This window comes from Aquila chrysaetos, chromosome 4 (assembly GCF_900496995.4).
Source record: "Aquila chrysaetos chrysaetos chromosome 4, bAquChr1.4, whole genome shotgun sequence".
Classification (NCBI taxonomy): Eukaryota; Metazoa; Chordata; class Aves; order Accipitriformes; family Accipitridae; genus Aquila; species Aquila chrysaetos.
In genome coordinates this window covers 20,120,173-20,141,604 of record NC_044007.1, presented here as the reverse complement: position 1 = coordinate 20,141,604, position 21,432 = coordinate 20,120,173, and the positions used below count along the sequence as shown (strand labels likewise).

Here is a 21,432-nt window from a genome sequence, read left to right as displayed (position 1 = left end):
GCCTTGGGATTCACAAAGCACAGTTCATAGCAAGGACCTCTGTATACAGGAATGTTTCTGGAGCATCCTCCACTGCATCAGCGACCTGTTAAAATCATCATTGTATCAACACAGAAATGCATGTCTCCCTACTGACAGTTGTTCAAATGGCAAAGTACTTGCCAAAAAAGGGACTGGCTTTTGTTCAAAGAAAACAATGCAACATGGACAACAGGCAGCCAAACTGTAACAGCAGCTTTTAAAAGTAGCAGTAAAATATTAAAAAAAAAAAAAAGAAAAATTAAAGAAAACTAAACAACTTTTTCTGAAGGATCTAGTCTTTTTAAGGAACTGTAAGAGGAATGTCTACTACTGTTACAGATACAGGTACCACTGCTGGTAGATATTAAGTTTCCAATTATTTGTTATAACACAGCTGAGAGTGATTAGACAGTTTACATATGACTGCTAGGAGCCCGGTGCACATTATGTGGACCATCAGGTCCTGCAGCCTAAACACAATTCTTGATTTAATGGATAAATGAATTTTGCTAAACCACTTCAAATACAGGAATGTTTTCTGAATCTGTGCACAGGCTGTTAGTGTATTTCCATGAAGTCTCATTCCAAAGAGATCACAACACACTTTGTCAGACCCAATAAAAACTGCACCCCAAAATCCCACACCAATGAATTCGGTACTATTTTCTGTGGCTGCTTGTAAGCTCCTACACTGACTGATGTCTTGTTTGGCAATTATTTTTCATTTTACTAAATAATACTTTCTATGAAAGTTGTCTGCTTTTCATGAAAAAGGTTTTTTCCTATTTCTCTGCCTAACCTTCCCCACCAATGGAAAACACTTCTTTGTTTTTCTCCACCAAATACACTGGTTCCTTTGCTCTTTTTTCCACATTAGCATCTCTGTGCTGTGGAAGCATAGTGATCTCAGTCCTAAAGGAAAGGTCTGAGGCATAAGAAAGGAGGAGCACAGGAAGGCTACAAGTTCTCTTTCACTCTATCTTTTACTGCTCTGTTGCCAGTGCCATGCAACTTGTTCTTACAAATGCCATTACTGAATATCTGAAATTTCTGCTGTGCTGTCTTGTAAGAAGAGGAAGTAAATATGGCAGCGCACTAATGCAATACCAGAATTTTGCAGCATTATTAAATAAGTAATTAATTAAGCATTAATTAGGTGGTCTCAAAAGAATGTGTCCTCCTTCATTTATAAAGGGACTGTCCTTTCACTTACGCAAATGTATTGAAAGTCTGTCTAACTTGGAAGCCAATGCACTGAAATATCTTCAGGACAAATTCCATGGGGAAGAAAGGGAAACTTTTTAAAAAAAACATTATGGCTTTCAATATAAACAATACGAAACTCTGCAGTACACAATGGGTCCATTTCTGGAATTACAGACTTCAAAAACTTTTGAAACATCCCATATAATGAAGACCCTTGATCAATGTTCTGCCCTGCACAAATTTCAAGCAGAAGTCTAGCACGTTGACAATCAAAGAGAAAAACGTTGCATGGAAAAATTAAAATTGTATTCAAAGGCCTTCAGGCTTCCTTTCCACACACATGCTCCCCACGGATGAGCTACAAGTAAGATACACAGGCTATTCACTAGAGTGTACTTTCCAGTTTGAAGCCCAGTGTTTGGAGGTCCATTTTGCCCACTGAGTAACACCAACTAAATTACTGAACGTATGGCCACTGAGACCATTATGATCATTGCTTCTAAGATTATTGTAGCACGTGCTATGGTAACAATAGAAATTCATTCTTTCCTACTTCTTAAGTGATCCGAGTAATGCTCAGATTAAGTTTGGGAAGGAAAACCAGTCCCAAATTAAAAGATCATGGTAAAATAGAAGAGCTTGGATTTATTGCTTCACTAACTAGAATTATTTTATTATTAACCCCAATGTAAAAATTTAACCTTTCTCATAACTGAGGAGTCTTTTTCTTCTGTAAGACTTACTGAAGAACTCTTCACATTCTTTAAGTTGCCTTGTTTCTGGATTCAATGAAGAATACTGAGCTGAAAATAATAAAGCCACTGGCCCTATCTATTTAAGCTATGTCCAGCAAGATGTGATAGGCATCAACATATAATGTCAAACAGTTGAAATTTCTTAAGGCTTTTTGCTCTTAACCCCAAAATAAACCAAGAGCAGATGAGCCTTGTCAACAATTTGCTAGTTGTTTCGTACAATCCGACTACCATGTTCTAGAATACACATTATATATCTGGTTGGTATTAAAGTGCATAATGAAGAACATATTTACATCCTGTATTTTTCCAATCTTATTCACTATATTACAGGATTAATGGGCCTACACTTAATGTCAGAAGCCAAATTGTTCTAATAAAATATGAAGCATTTATCTACTGAGAGGCTGGAAAGGGCACAGTTTGTTTATTGCCAAGTCTGAAACAATGCTAACAAGAGCGTATGTTACTTAATCTCATTCATGCCCACAGGATTTTACATGCTAAGACTATGCCAAGTAAATAAAACTCAGAAACCTAAAGGAAATCCTATTCTCTTATTTTTATTAAGCATTAGTAACAAGCTTGGCTCTGTACTGGAAACAGCCTGTTTTCCAGCTCACCTCAGCTACTTCTAAGGTACCTCAGGCCTCATTATAAGCTACATAAGACACAGAAAGTACTGGGCAAATAAACAAAGGAACACAGTCCTACCAGAACCCAGGAAAATCACTGGATAAGCAGTTTGTTCACAGACATATCCAACTGTCACAGCATTTCACCCAACACTTGTGAACCAATGATGATATTCTCATTACACTCAAGTCAATGGAAGATGAGCCATTCATTTCAAAGGGCCAGAATTCTCCCTATATCTTTGCCCTAAAGAACTTACAGAGCAGTTTACACAGCGAAGTACACTGGTCCAAAGCCCAAGCATGAGGTTTTGACCATCATGTTGCCGTTTATGGAGAAAGCTTCCAAAGAACATGTTGGATAAAGGCACTAAAAGCAGAAAATACTGAATGCTAAGGAACAGGTCTTCCAAGTTATAAACATCAGAACAAAAAATGGTACGTAGGAGAATGCAAGCAGAAACAGAGAACTAGATAACAGAATTTAATTTATTTCTTCTAAGAGATGTGCAAAGTCTTCACCATTGTAGCAGTGTTACAAGTCTATGCCAGGAGCAAATGTGTAGTCCCATTTTCCAGATGAAGAAAGGTGGAGACAGGAGGTGGACTGAACATCTTCAACAAGGTCACACAGGTTGAGAGTCACTAGTGAAAACAGGTCTTCTGTACCCTGAGACAGCTTCTTATCATTGCAGTCATCCTGTTCTAAATCTCCAGTAAAACTGAACATAATCATTGCAAAACCATAATTCATAGAGCTCTTTAAAAAACTCAAATAACTAAATTTTAAAAGACTTCAAAACTTCCTACAAAGTTTTCTTCCAAAACAAAAATGAACCAATAAAACCATTTCCAATAAAGACAGGGTTTTTTGGAGGTTGGGGGACAGGAAGAAGGTGACACTTCCAATAAATATGGAAGCTTCAGCAATAAGCTCAGACAGAAAATGAAGGATTTGCAGGCAAGACAAAAGAGCTTATAGACACTTGGAAAAACTATAAAGGAAGAATAAATGCTAAAAATTATGCCAAAGCCGCGCATGACAGAGGAGGAACAGCGAAGCAATCTAATTAGAAATGGGGAAGGTAGAAGAGCAGAATAGGTGTCTTTAGACATAGTGGAGAAGCACCAGATTGGAAAATTATAACTCTGGAAACATGCATATATTACCACATATGAATGTATCCGAGTTACAGAAAGTTGTATGGAAAAGACAACTCAAACTCTCACTGTTTCCACACTACACAAATATACACTTAGGTGCAGGATGTCACTTTAATTCAATCCAACAGCACCATGCTTTACATCCTGCATGTACTTAGCACATTCAAAACATCCACCAAATCTTCTGTCATCCTCCCTGTTGTCAGCCTAAGGCACCAGCGTTTGACACATCAGACAATGATGATGGACCAGACTTAGAAATCATGAACTAGAACAGATGGAGCATATTTGCTGTTCAGATATGTATAGCTTTATCTCCTCATCTTGCAGGAATACCATGAAAAATGTAATTAAATGAAGTAGCTTCTGTATTTCAGATCCACTTAAATGACAGCAGGCTGGGTCTCATCCTGACACTTAATGGCTATAGGGCTTTTTTTAATCCAAATCAGAATTCCCTCATAAAGATAAAACATAAAAATGTATTAAATTTACCTGTGCTCTCTGGGTGCTTAGCATTCTGCACATTTCAAGAAGAAATTAAAATTAGTATTTGGCAAGGGGCTACTGCTTTGGTTTTTTCTTTATTCTGTGGCAATGCATATACAGTCTTAAAAACAGACAAGGCATATGTTTATAAAAAAACAAAAGTTCACATTACATAGATTAGGTTTGTGATGTGAGTAATAAGCGACTCTAGAATTAAAGGAAAGATACTGGCAGCTCTGAGGAGGTAAAGACAAATATGCCATATACTTTTTTTTATATTCTTAATGTAAGAAATATAAATTTATTAATTTGGAGAATGCCTTAAATTTTTAAAGCTACATTTCCATTTTCAGATAAGTTAAAAGTCAGTAAGGTGTTCAGCTAAGCACCTCTAAAGGCAGACCTCTTTGAAACATCTTAATTTCACAGCTCAAGTCTGAGGTGCCTCAAGCCTTTTGTCATTTTCAAAATCTGATAATATAATGATCTAATTTTGGTATGAAATAAAACATAATTTGTTTTATGAATATATAAATTGTTCTTAGAGCAATTAAGTCAGCCTACTCCAAATACCTACTTGCATATGAAGAGCTCCATCCTTTGTATCTGAAAGTTAATAAAATATGTCAGGATAAAACCCCATTTAAATACTTTTTCAGACACATGTCTTGTAACGAAAAAAAGGCAGTAATTTCTGCACACTACAGAGCAGTGATGGAGAGTCACACAGGTTTTGCTGTCATCTCTGACAGACATGAGAACGCAGAAGACTTCACATCAAATAGAGCCAGCATGTTCTAAATCTCTTAGATCATTGCCATGGATGCAATGTTCTACATGCAGGTATGTGCTCAGTCAACAAACTTGGAGGCAGGAAAGTGATTTATCTGCTTATTATCCTTCATAATAACCATATACATGCCTAGAGATTAACACTCTAGGACCTCTTAGCCATGCAAATCACTGCTATAATTTAAACTGCACAGGGATAAAACTCTACCCTCTGCACCAGAGGAACTGAGGTACAGAAGTGAAAGAAAGACTTCCAGTGCCTGCTTAAGCTGCAAGTGCTCAACATTTATTTAAGAAAAAAAGAGAGGAAAAAACCTTCTTTGCAGACACACATGCAAAAATCCATTATGGGGGTGGGGGGGTTGAAGAATCTCATTTTAAACATACTGACCAGCTCTGTTGGTAAGAGAACCAGGCACCTTGGATTCAAATTTCATGCTCTCACCACTAAACCACAATCCCTGCAGAGCATTTAAGTAAAGCTGTAAAATGGAACATCAAACAGCAAATGCAAAGCTCTAGGATGTACCCGAATACTATCAAGAGCATTCAGCTAATCGGATTTCTCCTTGGCTAAACATACATAAACAAAAGAGAAATTATTCCATACAGTAGAATATCATGGGGATCTCTACATCGTTACTACAAGGAGAGAGGAGATAGTGTTTCTGTAACAAACTAAGCATGAATGAAAAAAAAATCAAGAAACACATTAACATGGTAACAAGCAGTGATGAAAACCAAGTCAACTATGTTTGTGGCTAAACAAAATGGTTAATGCTTAGTCACAATTTCATGAGTTAGCGGTGTGAGATGTAAATGCAAAAGAAGGATAACACTAAATAGTTCTGACATTAAATCATTTCAATATAAGTCTCTTGAGAGACATGCTATTCCTCCACTGCACTGCATTTCATTGTGTGCTTTTTCTCATTACGTATCTGCCAGGCTTAACTGTGACTTGAGGTATTTTTAAGAAGAAAGATCAAGTCCAGAAAGGCACATGCTATGCTGAACCTCACAAAAGCCTAGAATTGATTACCATTTTCTGTAGAAACAGAAACTTTGTAACGAAAATTTTACAGGGAAATCAATATACTGAGCAAAAGCATTGCTCACTCCAGCAGCAGTCAATAATGCTTTAGAGAAAGGCATAAGAAACCTCTTGGTGGTAAAGGAAAATTCATCTCCACGTTAAAAGTATTCCCAGTCTGTGATACTCAAGTCTAAACCTAGAAGCATGAGATGAAGTAGTTCCTCTGAAAAACTGTAATCGTAATAAGCATGATTTTTTTTTTTTAATTTCCACATAAAAGTATTTCGTACTTCACCCTGCAATGATCAAACCTCCTATTTAGCAGGAATGGCTAAAGCAGCCTGCTGTGGTGCACATCCACCTAGTTCCATGGCGTGGGCACAACACATCAACCCATCATTTCATTTTCTTCTACCCCATGCCAATTCTATAGCAGGGTTGAGTAAGAAAAAAAACCAAACCACTTGTGACTTGTTTTTTCAGAGATCCTAAGCATCCCCAATCCTCATTCTCTTTTACCTCATGGAGGAACTCAGGCCTTTATAACCCCACGACTCAATTTCTACACCTATAAGAGATAGATCTCTCACTTCAGAGAGGTGCACAGGAAAGTGTTCTGAGCACTCCAAAACACAATCACAAAACAGAAGAATAAATGATTTTCAAAGACACCATCACAGTAGGCATGTTATTAAGAATATGAGGCCACTACATTTGCTAACCCCACGTGATCAGAAAACAAAGACCATGGTGGATGAAGTACCATTACTACTAACGACTCCACTGGGTCTTCTCCTGGATTTTGAAGTGTCAATGCATGTATTTTTTTGAAGCTGTCCACATCTAAGGATATGAACTACACGTGTAGCTGTTTATCAGCTAAAGTGCATACACTGAGCTCCCAGCAAGGATAAAAGCAACAGAATGTAGATGAAAAAAATGTTAAGACTTTAGTAATTAGAAAAAGCCAGCTGCAGCTAATAAGGAGAAGGAATGTTAAACTGGGATTTTTTTTTTTTTTTTTTTTTTTTTTATAAACTTCACTGCAGCTGAGACACAGAAGCTAAGTAAATCACTGGACTCTTTCACTATATGACTGCTGGTAGAAAACTCTGCATGGAAAAACTACTGCAGCTGATCTGGTAGGAACACAAGCCCTAAATGGAGGTCTTCGTTCAGGTCAAGCTTTGGCAAATTCTAATCCTTCTCAGGTGACATTACTTGTATCCGACCACATCCAGTTGATCTCTTCAAATATTTTCCTTCCTCTCCTCTTTAAGCCTTCCAGAGTGTGTTTAAGTAGCACAGACTAATGTTATTTTACCCAATGAGCCTCATATTACACGAGGCTCAATATGCAGTAGTTTCACTTAGCAGCTACTTGGAAAGCTATTAAGAGAAAACAATATGAAACCAAGTCTGTCTTCAGATTCAGGTTTAATGGAGTCACATTTCAACCCTTTTCCAAAAGCTGAAAAAACCTACATATTGATGCCACTGCTAATGTTACAATAACTTAAATAAAAGTTGGAAGCAAAGACTTTTTCCAGGAGTCTGATGGAAAGAACTAAAAGTAATGAAAAAGAGTTCTCAAATACAGCATTAGCAAAGTGAACTACAGCTCTTAAAAAAGTGCCTGACTCTCAGTCCTTCCGTAGGATCTGAAAGTAATATTGCATGAGACAACAATATACCAAAGCAAGCACCACTTCAGAAATATACACTATACCTGAGACAGATTGAAACTACCCCCAAATTTACAACAAAATAAGTGAGACCAGAGTTAGATCTAGTATCTTAATCATTACATTCACAGTGCACTTTTTGGTATTTGTAAATATTTGGAAAAAAAAATGGGGAAGCAAGGAACTCATATGATGCAAAATCAGCATGATATAGAGCCTTATTTTTATGGTAACTTTAAATGGCTCAGATCACCCCGACAAACTTAGTTTTTCATCTTCCCTTTGATCTCACCTCTTACGTTTCACTTCCGCTGTGCATCATCAGCTTTTTTTGCATGGAAGTGTGAATAGGAGGGAGAAGGGAAGTAAGAGGTGGAACAGGTGCTATATCAAGACTTCTGCTAGAGTGGGAGTGTTGTTGAGGGGAAGTGACAGAGCTGGGAAGTCCTGTGTCACTGCTAAATACAGGAAGCTCCTCTGGGTTGGTCTCAGTACTCCAACAAAGTTAAGGTGATTGCAACTGCACATGACTCAGTCACGTATCCCAAGGATTCCTAAAGGGAACAGACTCTCTCTGTTTCCTCTCCGCAGCTGACTATTACTAAAAACCAAGCACAAACTAAAGGCACAAGCTAGGTACCCGATACATTTCCAAACCACCTTTCACAGAATGGTTGAGGTTAGAAGGGACCTCTGGAGATCACCTAGTCCAATCACCCTGTTCAAGCAGGGTCACCTAGATGCAGTCGCCCAGGACCATGTCTGGATGGCTTCTGAGCATCTCCAAGGATGGAGACTCCACAACCTCTCTGGGCAACCTGTGCCACTGCTCAGTCACGCTCACTGTAAAAAACTGTTTCCTGATTTTGAGAGGGAACCTCCTTTGTTGCAGTTTGTGCCCATTGCCTCTGGTCCTGTCAACTGGGCACCACTGAAAAGAGCCTGGCCCTGTCTTCTTTGCACCCTCCCTTCAGCTACATTGAGGAGATGCCCATTGAGCCTTCTCCAGGCTGAACAGTCCCAGCTCTCTCAGCATTTCCTCACAAGAAAGATGTTCCAGTCCCTTAATCATCTTTACAACCCTTCGCTGAACTCTCTCCAGTATGTCCATGTCTCTCTTGTGCTGAGGAGCCCAGAGATAGACACTGGCCTCACCAGTGCCAAGCAGAGGGGAAGGATAACCTGCTGGCAACACTACTCCTAATGCAGCCCCGAACACCATTAGCTTTCCTTGCAGCAAAGGCACATTGCTGGTTCATGTTCAAGATATTGTCCAACATGACCCCCAGGGCCTTTTCTGCCACGCTGCTTTCCAGCTGGGTGGCCCCCAGCATCTATTGATGCATGGGGTTGTTCTTTTCCAGGTGCAGGACTTTGCACTTCTTGTTGAACTTCACGAGGTTCCTTTTAATTTCTCCAGCCTGTTGAGGTCCCCCTGGGATGGGGGGATAATTTCCAGAATACTGCTGACAAGATGCAAATAACAAGACATTTTTAGCAGAACAGACAATATCCTCCTTTTCTTGTACCCAAATCAAGCAAAACTAGATTCCCTTTGACAAAATATAGAAATCTCTGTATTGGGTTGCAGAGCTCTGCAAAAGAGATGGATAGAGCATGTGCAGCACAAATACAGGAAGATAACAGGAAAATTATTGACTTTCTTGCTGAGAGATACAGATGAGGCTGAACTCTGCTATCTGAAATGGAGGAAATACTTTTTTTTTGTGCTAGTACATGCCCTCAATGCAGAGGAGCTACATAATCCAGTGAACATGGAAAAGTCTGAGAATCAAAATGGGAGATCACATACCCAGCTTTGTCCCAAACTGTTAATCATAGGTTATTCAGCGCCTCCCTTTCCTCTCCTACCCTGTGTCAGTTTTGCTTACTTGAACCCTTCAGAAGAAGTATATATTTTTACTACTACACATCTGTACAGCAGTAGAGGTATGCACTGTGTAGCACTAGGTGGCATACAGGTTCTGTTCACCTAAATATGAGATTGTGCAGAAGACTTGCTTCTCAATTTCACAGCACACATATTGCATTGAAGCATTTCATAGTTTTCTGTTTCTACAACAATCTATATTAAAACCCCACAAACAAAGCACAATAAACTTGAATCAAAGTAAGTTTTATAGCAAAAATAGTTACTTTAAACGCTACAAAAATGTTGGGGATTTTTCTCATTTTACTTCCCAACTACAGCTACAAATGTTTCCTAAAACTCAGCTCCCAAAAAAACCTCTGAAGGCCAAGGACAACAAGTGAAGTTCAGCAAAATCTGAGACCAAATAAAACAGTTATGATAAGCGCTTGTAATTTTGCAGTTTCATTAGCTAAAAAGAGAAGCCATGACCCACTGTCATCTCAGCATCAGTGAAGTTGCTGCGCTCCAGCATACTGCAGTAGTGCTGTGAGGAATATAGTTGGAAGCCAAAGCACCATTTCCATTGCATGCTTCCATTATTAACTCCCATAATGCCATAATATTAACATTTCACACTGGAATGCTGCTTAGCATTTACATAAGAGGGACTTATTCTCTATTACCATTGCCATTGATGCGTACATGTATTAACAAAAAGTTTTATGTGTGGAAAGACTAACAATGAAAGCAATCCCTCTGACTTCCTGAAGGTACCCTCCTACCAGCAAGGCAGACTTCCCAGCACCAAACCCTTTCAGGTAGACAACAGAGACACAAAACAGGCAATCTGCCCATGTGCAATCAGTATTTGCCAAACATCTTAAAAATCACCAAGAAAGACGCATGCAGGCCACGTATATTTTTGATGGCCCAGGCAAGAAGCCTAAGTTGAAGAACTGTCCTGTCATTAGCTGTTGCCACAAGAGTAGATCACAACAGCAAAGGCACACAACTACCCTACTCCAAAAGGTGCCTTCCTTTGCATGTCCCTCGGAAAGTCAACTTTCCTCACAGGTGACCATTCAACAAAGCAGGGGAGAGAAAATTGACCATTTTGGAGAGGACAGGAGACCAAATTTAGAGGTAAAACTACCTTCTGAGAATGCTCCTGATGAAAGTATTAAAACTCATGTAATTTGATGAGGACAGATAATTAAGCAAACCCTCTATAAAATGTGCTTCGGGTTTAGGTCCCTTGCAAGAGTGAAGCATCTCAGATCAGAGGCTATTTGTAAGTATTCTGCAATAATTGGCAATAGCTTTAAGCAAACTAAAACCAAGTAGCTGCTGTGTTGCTGTGCTGTGAACACAACCTAATGCACCTTGGGTGCGTTGCAGAGATTCTGCTGAGTTACAGTTACTCTTCCTGAGTCAAAACTGAATCCATGTCCATCACGTTATTAGCATGCACTGTGTAAAATGAGACCTAAACCACGCCTGAACTAGCTGTAATGAAAGGCCAAAGAACACTTCTGCTAGTGGAAGGAAATCCGGGACAGAGTCTGCTCTGGCGACCTTAATTCAGAGGTTATTGTCTAAGCACTGCAGGGCCCCATGTCAGTTGGGATCCTTAAGTACCATCTCAATATAGATAAAGTGAAAGATGACACAACTTTAATTCCCATTCAAAAGAGTCGCAGCTACATACATGCTTGTCAGTGGAATCACTAGGTAAGTCGGTAGGTTTATAATGAAAACATAACATATCTACCAAAATTTTTTTTGAGTAATACAAGAAAGAAGCAAGAGCAAATCAGTAACACCTATCTTTGCTAAGCATAGTTGCTGTTTCAGTGGTTTCCAACTTGCCCAGCAAGTTTTAGTATGGACGCACTGGGTGTTGTCAGCACTGCTATACATGTGCAGATTAATCTGTGCATGCACAACAGCCATTTGTCTGATGTGGCTAGTTTGGGGGTTTTTTGGTATTTCAAAGGTGGCAACCATACGGCTGAAAAGACCATACATTACTGCAGAGTATATATTTGTGTGTAACATATTTCAGCCAGCATTTCGACTCAAAAAAGAAAATAACGTGTCTGGATCAGGAAGTTTATATTTTGTCATACCATGGCAATTCTAACACAAATACTTTTGTCCCTTTGCAGTGTAAAGCAGTACAATTTTATCCCAGTATATAAAAAGGTACAGACATTGTCTTCATTGCTGCACATGGTCTGCTTAGGAGTTAGTGTTCATGCATCTGCCCAGTGATTAAAAAGAAGCACCAATTTAGGCAGTACCTAAAAAGCTAACATCACAAACACTATTTATCTTCTAGGTCTCTTCCTCCATCTCGCTATGTCTATGTTTGGGTCTGTTTTTCATCAAGATGGAGAAAATCTTGACAATTCTCAAGAAAAATAGACAGAAGTTTCTATGAGGTAAATTTGAGACTCATAATCCCTAAACTATACACTCTGGATTATTTCTAGATTCACATGTTTTAAATCCTAGCGAGCAAAATTTATTTTTTAAAAACAGAAAATCATACTAGAAGGATTTTCATAATGTTTTGGATCCATGTTAAACATACATGAGATTTGCTATGACCCTCTTCAAATAACATTCATAATTCAATTGAAAGTGTTTGTTTTGAAACGTAATTACAGAACTGCATGCCTCTTCGAAATATTACCTGTAATTACTTACACTTTGCTTGTTACAGTCATACAAACATCCCATAAAAACAACAAAAAAAAGGAATGAGAGCAGATAGCATAAATTCTATTCCCTCATAAAAAGACAAAGTCTTACAGATACAACAAGTACTTGGCTCTACTAAAATTGGTATTTCAAAAAGAAATACATAACTGATTAATCACTGGATGCCAAAATTTGCAAACTGCGTGCTATCAAAAGATATTTCTCCTATTACAGTGAAGCAAAGAGCATGAACATTTTTTGCACTACTCACCAGATCCTAACAAATGCGATCTTAAAAACCTCCCCTTGATCACATAATCAAGGTACCTAAAATACTAGTTGCTTCTCTGCTTTCCCCTAAAAAACCAACAAAAAACCACCATCTCTTTCTGCCCCATACTACAATTTTACTCCTTTTTTAATGTCCTTTTGCTCTTCACAGTTTGTACTTTCAAGTCCACAAACAAGAGGAAAGGTCAGGAAATAAAATCACCAATCTTTTGTATGCTACCACCTAAAAAGAAATTTGAAGTGACAACTTTGCATTTAAGCAACAAGCACTTGCATCAAAGTAGAGTAAGACTAAAGCAAAGCTATATAAATTCATTGGAGTGTTGCATTCAAGAGTATTTAGGTACAAACACAAGGATGAGGCAACATGACCTGTACACATCCAGAAAATGCTAGCACCTGCTCCATGGACCACAGTTTGATAAATAAAGGTCAGAGATGTGCACTACTTCAAAATCAAGGTGCTAAGATGGAGCAATCCCAAAGTAAAGACCTACAATTAAGGCCTCAAACCCTTGTAGTCTCAGAGGAAGATCTACAAAGGAAAGTATTGTGCTACTCCGTCATTTTAGATGAGTTAAGTTGTCATCTCCATTCCATGCTCAGAACATCAACTTGCACGCCAATTAAATATTTTGAAATAGGATTATGCACAACAACACCAATTTTTTGCAATTCTTCCTTCCCACCCCCCATCTCCACTATAGGAACTGCACTGGAAAGGTGACATTAATTAGTGTGTCTGTCAGACTCATTGTTTCACTCTTGCCTCTCCCGTGTTTGATACTGTGTTGCACCATTATCTGCCTTTTTGGGGCACACACTGGAGAGACCACCACCCTGATCCATTTCAACTTCATTTCTCCTCTGAGTTTTAAAAAACTATTAGTGCAAATGGACAGGATGGTGCTCAGATGCAAGATCCACTTGACACTTCACTTCCTAAGATGTATTAGTCAGAATCCAAGTATCAAAAACTCATACCACAAGCCTATTCCATGCTCTACACCGAAAATTACTTGGGAACAGGCTTTAAACACAACATTACTGTCCCCAAAAGTGATAAATTTAGTCTGCATGCACAAAGTGACTTTGCAGCACCCAACTGACACTTTCCAAAGCATTGCATCTGCGAAACAAGTACTACAAAGACAGTGGGTATACAAACTATGGCAGCACCCAATTTTGGTGTCTAAAGCAGCCCGTGATGAAAGGATCAAGCTGTTACGTTTGTGCATTATCGACAGCCAACGTGTATGAAGTCATGCTTTTCACTAAGAAAAGGATTAGCAAATACTTGGAGCCTAGACAAATACAGAAGGTTCTCCAACTGTGCCTGAACAAAACTTTGAGGTGAAAAGAGAGGGCATGCTTGAGGAATTTAATTTAGTATTAAAAAATACCTGAAACTAAATAAATTTCTAATACAAGAGAAAGTATAACTTTCAGGGACCTTATCTGTTAAAGTTAAGAGCTGCACCAACACATAATTTTAATATAGGTGAGAAGATTGGTTGTGATGGACCTCTACTCATTTGAGGCTGATTTCAGCTTACTTCAGGGGCTAACAATGAAGACATGTACAAGTGAACTACACTTCAATTGTAGATAGAGGTAATCAAGCCATCTTATTTTACTGAGTTGGGGGTATGCTTTATCTGATCAAAGGCAGACACCTACCGTAGGATTAGTTAAATTGTACCAACAGCTCCATGGACTGTACCAAATAGCACTACACCAATTATAAGAGAAAATGTAGACATTCATGTTGCAGATAAGTACATGTAGTCACGTGAATCCCACCCCTGGAGTTTATAATCAAGGATGCATTTTTGGAAAGGGATGTTATGGTCAGCTATAAGCTTCTGAATTTGATGTACTGTACACTGCAAAAAGTTCGCAGCCTGTGATGGTCCACAGGTTTGACTAGACAGTTCCCTCTCATCTATGGTTAGCTAAGGTTTTGGGGTACTGAAAAATAGCTAGATGAACAGAAATGAAATGCAGACCTCCATGGGATAGTCAGTCTCTTGGCAGAAATAGCAAGAGAAAGAAACAGCTTACAGAAAGACCATTGTTTATTTCTTTCTGCCTTGAATTTTGATAGTGAACACCTCTTCCACTTTCTAGCTTTTAAATAATGTCATATTTTTCATTAAAAGCAGCTTATGTAAACACCACCATACTAACATACTTTATCATAGTAATTACACTGGCCTGTATACCGTAAATGACACAGTGAAGTGAGAGAAACTGCATTCTTGCTGTTATCTTAGCTTCCCTGTATTAGTACACAAACTCACTTTTGGTATTTGTCATGCATTTTATGCTGCTCTAGTGACAGATTTCAGCCAAGCCTTGGAAAACATAGATCCCCACCCTTCCCCCAAAAAAGGGAAAACATAAAATTAAGCCAAGTTTATCAAGCAGATAAATGTAAGGTCTTCATCACAGTGTAAATCTTCCCACAGGTTTTGCTACAAAAGCACATAAGCATAGACTTCAAGGTCTGACCAGACACACCCATCTAGCCCAGTATCCTAACCCCCAGTGACCGGTAACGGAAGCTAAGGGGATGGGTACAGGCAAGGGAAAGCATACATACAGCAACACTGTGCCAGCACATGCTCCCCATTTTCAGTTTCCACCATAACGGACCTTGAGGCCCCTAAGGGTGTCAGATGCCTATGACTTGCTCCAGGGTATCCTGCCTGGCCTCCGGTTGCTCAAGAAGGTCACGTGCTGCCAGGGCCAGAAGGATATATTTTAAATATCACAAGCAGCACTGGAAACCTACGTTGGGAAACTGCATCAAGCACCTAAACTTAGGTGTCGGTTTTCATGGTGAATCCCGCTCTTGGCGTTTTGAGCATCTCTTCTGCAAATCTTCACAATCCACTTGAGCATCGACTACCCTCAGTAACACTGCATCATTAGCTAGTTCAGTATTCAGTCATTCACACAGAAGTTTTGACTTCTGCTGACATTTTAGTTTAAGAAACTTCCTCAGACTTACCAGGTAATAGGGCATAAGTAGCCAAAAGTTTAAAAGTTTCGACTTTTCAATGGTTACAGTGTTAGGATATTCTTACTGCTGTAATAATGATGCGTATATAAAGAATGCTTAATAACTAACTATCCTAAGTGGTAAGGGGCTGAGGAAGAAAAGCTACCCTCCAAAGCCTTACTACTGATCACAAGTATCTGGGAAATTACTCCAGAAACTGTTAACATGTCTCAATTCTTTTACAAATTCTGTTACAAGCATTTAATGTAACGCCTGAGGAAAACACGTATCTCAAAGTACAGCTTCCTCTTAAGATTTTAAGCCTTAATCCACAGAAAAAAAAGTTAACTGTCCTCCAAATGTAAAACATGTTTCAAGTTCAAAGAGAGGAGTATAGAATAAGTAAAATATTCGGTATTTACTTCAATCAAGTATTTCCAACAACACACGTTCCTTTTTTCCTAATGCTCAAATCATCAATCTTTCCCAAAGCCTGCCCGCACAATCCAACTGAGACAGGTTCCAAGATTATCCCTGTCTCAGGTAAGTATCTAGTTAGGAAAGCTAAATCACAATTCCCAATATCTGAACAGGATTTTTCTTCTAGTTGAAAATCCATGTGACAGCTTCCTATATTAATAACCAGTTTGCGGTCAAGATTCCCATCTTACATTAAGGTGACACAGATTCAATTGACACAATTTTGATTCCAGCTACTGTGTTCCTCCGTGTATGCATATACCCCTATAAACACCATACACAGAGCTATATTGAGCTCTGAGAAACACCTGGGGAAATTTCCTTCCCCAGGCACTCCTCCGATTTCTACCTGTGGATATTTTGCCATCACCACAGTCACTTACTATTTACTCATTGCCACAGGTATTACCCCTTTGTTTATGTACCTATAACAGAGTGGGAGCATCCAGGAGATGAGTATGCGCCTTAGCCCTTATGACACTCCTTGAATATGAACCAAATAGAAAGACAAGTATTCCACACCCACAGATTTCCTTTGAGTTCTTGGATATAGGTAACTTCCAGTTTCCCAGTGTGAACATGCCCCATTCACATCTCTCATTATTCCAACATTGGTCTCACCAACTCCAGGGAGCCTCTCCGTACTACTATCAAGTCTTCCCATCAATGCACGCACTACAGTCACATTTATTTTTTTTTCCCCTCATGGAATTTTGTTAGCATCTAATTTTTGACAGCTGTTTACAATGAACCCTATATTCTTTTCTGTCAATGCTTTGGCAGAATACCATCACTCCTCCTGGTAAGCCGGTCCAACAGTCTTCATTTCTACGAACTCCCACTTTGATTTGTGGTACTCTTTGGGAAAGTTGTTTTTATCATGTCTCAAAGACAAGGGAAAAACCACTGGTCTTTCATGCACCCCATGAAATGCTGAGACGTGAAGCTGCTCATCTTATAGTGACTGCTAAAGAGACATCTGAAGAAAAGGTAAAAATTTTCATTGAAATGAAAAAGCGAGTAGGTATCCAAGAGAAATGAAAAATCAAGTTATACCATTAAACAAGAAAGGGAAAGGAGGTGCTCTGATATTAGGCTAAGCCAGCTGCGAGATTACACCACTGACCTTTAAGCTCAGTAACCCTTAAATATGTTTTAGAATAGCTTCTGCAGGAAAGGAAAATAATCATAATTACCTGCTCAGGACGGAGGCTTCCAGAAGGAGAATTTGCTGGGTTGTTTCAAGGGAAGTAAGGTTCTGCTCTGAGCCAACTAGGCAAAGCAATATTCTAATGAGCTGCAAAAGCAACTAAGACCCACAGTGGAGTTAGCAGAATCTGTTGATTATGATGTATTTACCAAATAATTTTTAATGAAGTGACATTGACTAACGAAACACAAATCAATACCAGGTAGGAACCACATTCCAAACCTTAGTTTTTCATTCCACTTCTACTGCAATGTTGCACATCTTGGTTTGGGAAAGGGTTGAAAGCAGAGGGGGAATGAAGAAATCGGGGAACGTCCCCCCAGATTTACTAAACTCTTGCTTACTAGAGTATTCTACATCAGCTACAAATCCACACAAACTGCAATAGAGGCATCTATACTTAAAGTTTACTGTTCATGTAGCTGCTTAAAAAAGAAAAAAAACCAATCAGCTACACATTATATTTGCCCATAATTCCAGACTAAATGCAATTGATTTCTACCGCACAGGAGACTTAATCTATGCCAAAAAATTTATTTCATTAAGAAAATGATATTATGGAGCATCTGAGATCATGTAACAGACAAAACAGAATGCCAGAGAAATTTTAACTGCCAGTACCCCACAGTGAATGCCTGATTATTTGCAGATGGGATATGGAAAAATTGTGAAATTATTGGAATTTTGGGTCCTGTACGAAAGCATTACTTCAGACTGCATGTGTCATGGCAAATGTCTATTATAATTTGAATACATTCTTAGATTTTGCTTTCAGTGCTTAGTACTGGCTACGCTTACTTCTTTAGACTTATTAACTGAAAAAGACTGCATTCTTCAAAGCGCAAAACAAAACCCTTAGGTGATAGCACAAAACAGTGCTAGTAAGTCAACAGTCAATACTGACGGTATTTATCCAATAACTAAACTAAAAACTAATTTAAATCAATCTCCTTTGGAAAAGCCAACTGTTCAACAAGCACAACAATTGGTCTAAGATCAATCAGCGAACATGAGATCAATTAAAACCAGCTTAAGTTTTTGTAGGAGGACAATTCACACAACTCAAGTTAGATGTCTATTCATTTCAATACTCCCACAATGCAATCCTTAAGCTCTGTTGTAAAGCAGAAATACCACTATCACCCTCCGCTGTCTAGCCAGCACTCTAAGTAGTTCCACATTTAATTAAAGACACAGTATACCCTTTGTTAGCACAGATAGTCTGGTCACTTTAAAGGACTGCTATCGTTTTAGCCACACACACAAAAATTAAATTCTGGAAACCATCTGTTGAAAAACCATCGAAACTAAATTGCTTTACAATTTTATTTGTGCCTACTCTGAAGGTGACATATGGATGAGTGCAAACTATTTTCCTTTCACAGGTTTATTACTATTTGTACCGGCTTAACACTGGAGACGTGAGCTCCCTCTCCTTCCAAACAATTGCACTGAAAGCGCAATTTTTTCAGAAATATGAGTTTGTCAGCGACTGAGGCACCTGATTTTCAGCTAACTTCAGAAACGGGAAGGGGAGACATGGCCGAGAAAACAAGAGGAAAAGGGATAGCAAAATAATTCAGAACATGCGGATAAGAAAAACATTTTACACTGAAGGTGTACCTCCCTCCCCACCTCCCCCCCCAAAAAAAAGAAAAAGAAAAACCGCCACAGCCAACCCTGACAGCTGGGGAAGAGCTGCAGTAACCTTTTCGTCCACATGGGTGCTGTACTGGCACATTTCACCGCTCCGAGACCCGAACTCCGGTAATCCCGGCACCAGCACTTCGGGGAAACAGATTAAACCCTAACGCACCGTTTCTCTCGTTTTCCCTCGCAGGGACGGATCCGCACGCGCTTCGAGCAAAAGCCGGCGGCACGGCCATCCCCCCCCCCGACCCCCGGCGCTGGGAGCGGCGCGGTTCGCTCCCCCGCCGGCTGAGCCGCCCCAGCCCCGCGGCAGCGGCACGGCGGGGCCGGGGGTGCCCGCCGCCCGCGGGGTGGAAGGGGAGAAGCCGCCTCCCCGCCTCGGAACGACGGTCACTCCAAGGATGCTCCACGGAAGGCAGGCTCCAGGTCCGCCCCACGGACACGCCAGCCTTAACAGCGGGGGCTAACGGCGAACCTCCGGCTGCCGCAAGCTGTTAGACGGCGTGCGGCGGCGAGACCGGCGACTCCCGCCGCTCGCTGCGGCCGAGGGGCCGGCGGCGGCCGCCGGCAGCGCCCTTCCCGCGGCGGGCAGCTCCCAGCGAGACCCCCGGCTCCGCCGGCCCCGCGGGGGACGACGACACGGGGGCCGCGGGGGGCTCGCACCTACCGCTCGACGTCCCCGGCGGCCCCACGCGGGTCGCGGAGCGGCCGCGCCGCTCCGGCCGGTCCCTTCCCATCGGCGCTCACGCCCGCGCCGCTCCTCCCGCTCCCGGCCCGGCCTCCCCAGCAGGAGGGCGGCGGGCAGCCCCGCGGAGGGGGTCGCCGCGCCGGCACGGCCCCGCGCGCCCAGGCTCGCCGCCGCCCCCCGCTCCGTGTGCCGGCCCCGAGCCCGCGGGCGGGAGCCGGGGCAGCCGTGGCGCGCCCCGCCGCGGGGGCGGCTCACCTGCCGGCGAGCTCCCCTTCCTGGGCGGGGAGGGGACGGGCACGGGCACGCAGCCCCCCGGCAGCCCCCCGCCTGCTCCGCAAGCGGTGCCGCTGGCCGCCCCGGGCGGGCGTCCCGGGTGAGCAGACGGCGCTGCTCACCTCTCTTGCTGCGTCTCCAGCGGCCGGCTTGGCAGTGGCCGTCATCCACGCAGTTCAGGATGATCAAGGCAAAGGAGAAGAGGCGAAACTGCATCCTGCGCCGCTGGGGTGGGCAGCCTCCTCCAGCGGCAGCGAGGGGCGGCGGAGGCCGGCGGCGTGCGGGGCTGCGAGCAGCCGCGGGCGAGCAGGGGGCCGGCGGAGCGCCGCGGGGCAGCGGCTGCCGCGGGGACCGGCAGGAGCTCACACGCCTCCCGCTTCCCCTCTCGGGCGCTGCGAACTCGGAGCCGCCTCCAGCATCTCCCCCGCGCTGCAGGGAGAGAGAGAGAGAGAGAGAGGGGGGAAAAAGCTCGGCTCCTGACTTTCCCGGTCGCCCCCTTCGCCGGCGCTCCCCGAGAAACGAAAAAGAGGAAACCCAAAACCCGGGGCCGGGGCAGGCGCGGGGCCGCAGAGCGGAGTCACCGAGCGCCCCAACTTCTCCCCGCAAGCGGCGGGCGGGCGGGCGAGCGCTGCCGCTCGGCACCCCCCTGCGCCCCGGGGACGGGCTGTCAGCCGAGGGAAAGCGCTATTTATCCCGGCGCAGGGGCGCACCCCGCCCACACGCGCTCAGGTCGCGGGCACGGCGGGGCGAAGCCGCCCCCCCTACCTTCCGCGGCGCGGCCCCGCCGCCATCCCGCCCCGCCGCCGGGTCCGGAGAGCGGCTCCGCGCCGCGGGGCAGCCCCCCGCGGGCAGGCGCGGGCCGGCGGCCGGGGCCGGGGCGCGGGCTCGGCGGGGCGGGCGGCGGGGGCTGCCGGCCACATGCGGGCGGCGTCCGCGCCGGGCTCCCCCCCGCCGCCCAGCCTCCGCCCGCTCCTTTTGTGCGGCGGGGCGGGGGCGGTCGGCCGGGGGGCAGCGGCGGCGCCGGCGGCAGCGGGGCCGTGCGGGCTCCGCGGGGATGCGCGGCCGCGCGGGACGTAGGTGGTGCTGCGGGCCGAGCCGTCCCGCCGCCCGGCCCTAGCGCCGCCCGGCGCCGCGCCGCGCCCCCCCCCCCCCCCCCCCCCCCCCCGCCTCCGCCGGGCCCTAACGCCCGCCAGCCGCTGAGGCTCTGCCTGCGGGCTCTTCCGCGGCGGGCTTCTCCCTCGCCCCGCAAAGCCTCCTCGTCGTTTCCCTGCACTGCTTATAGCCTTGGGAAACCTCGTCCTCCTCGCTTCCCTCCCTCTTCTTTCTTTCTTTTTTTTTTTTTGCTTTCTTCCCGCAGCGTTTGCTGATTGACTCTTTCTTTCTTTCTTTCTTTCTTTCTTTCTTTCTTTCTTTCTTTCTTTCTTTCTTTCTCCCCTGGTTTTAAGACCTTGATCCATTTATTTTCCCCTCC

General features: G+C 42.9%; 1 protein-coding gene across 1 annotated transcript in view; it reads right to left on the bottom strand.

Moving 5' to 3' along the window:
• RSPO2 (R-spondin 2) overlaps nt 1-20,770 on the bottom strand; it is a 111,357-nt gene extending 90,587 nt beyond the window's left edge. The window contains exons 1-2 of the mRNA XM_030012737.2: nt 20,727-20,770; nt 20,084-20,390 (exon numbers count right to left, since the gene is read on the bottom strand). Of these exons, the coding sequence (XP_029868597.1) occupies nt 20,084-20,177 (94 nt within the window). The 5' untranslated portion in view covers nt 20,178-20,390; nt 20,727-20,770. The remainder of the gene's footprint in view (nt 1-20,083; nt 20,391-20,726) is intronic.
• Between the last annotated feature and the right edge of the window lie 662 nt (nt 20,771-21,432).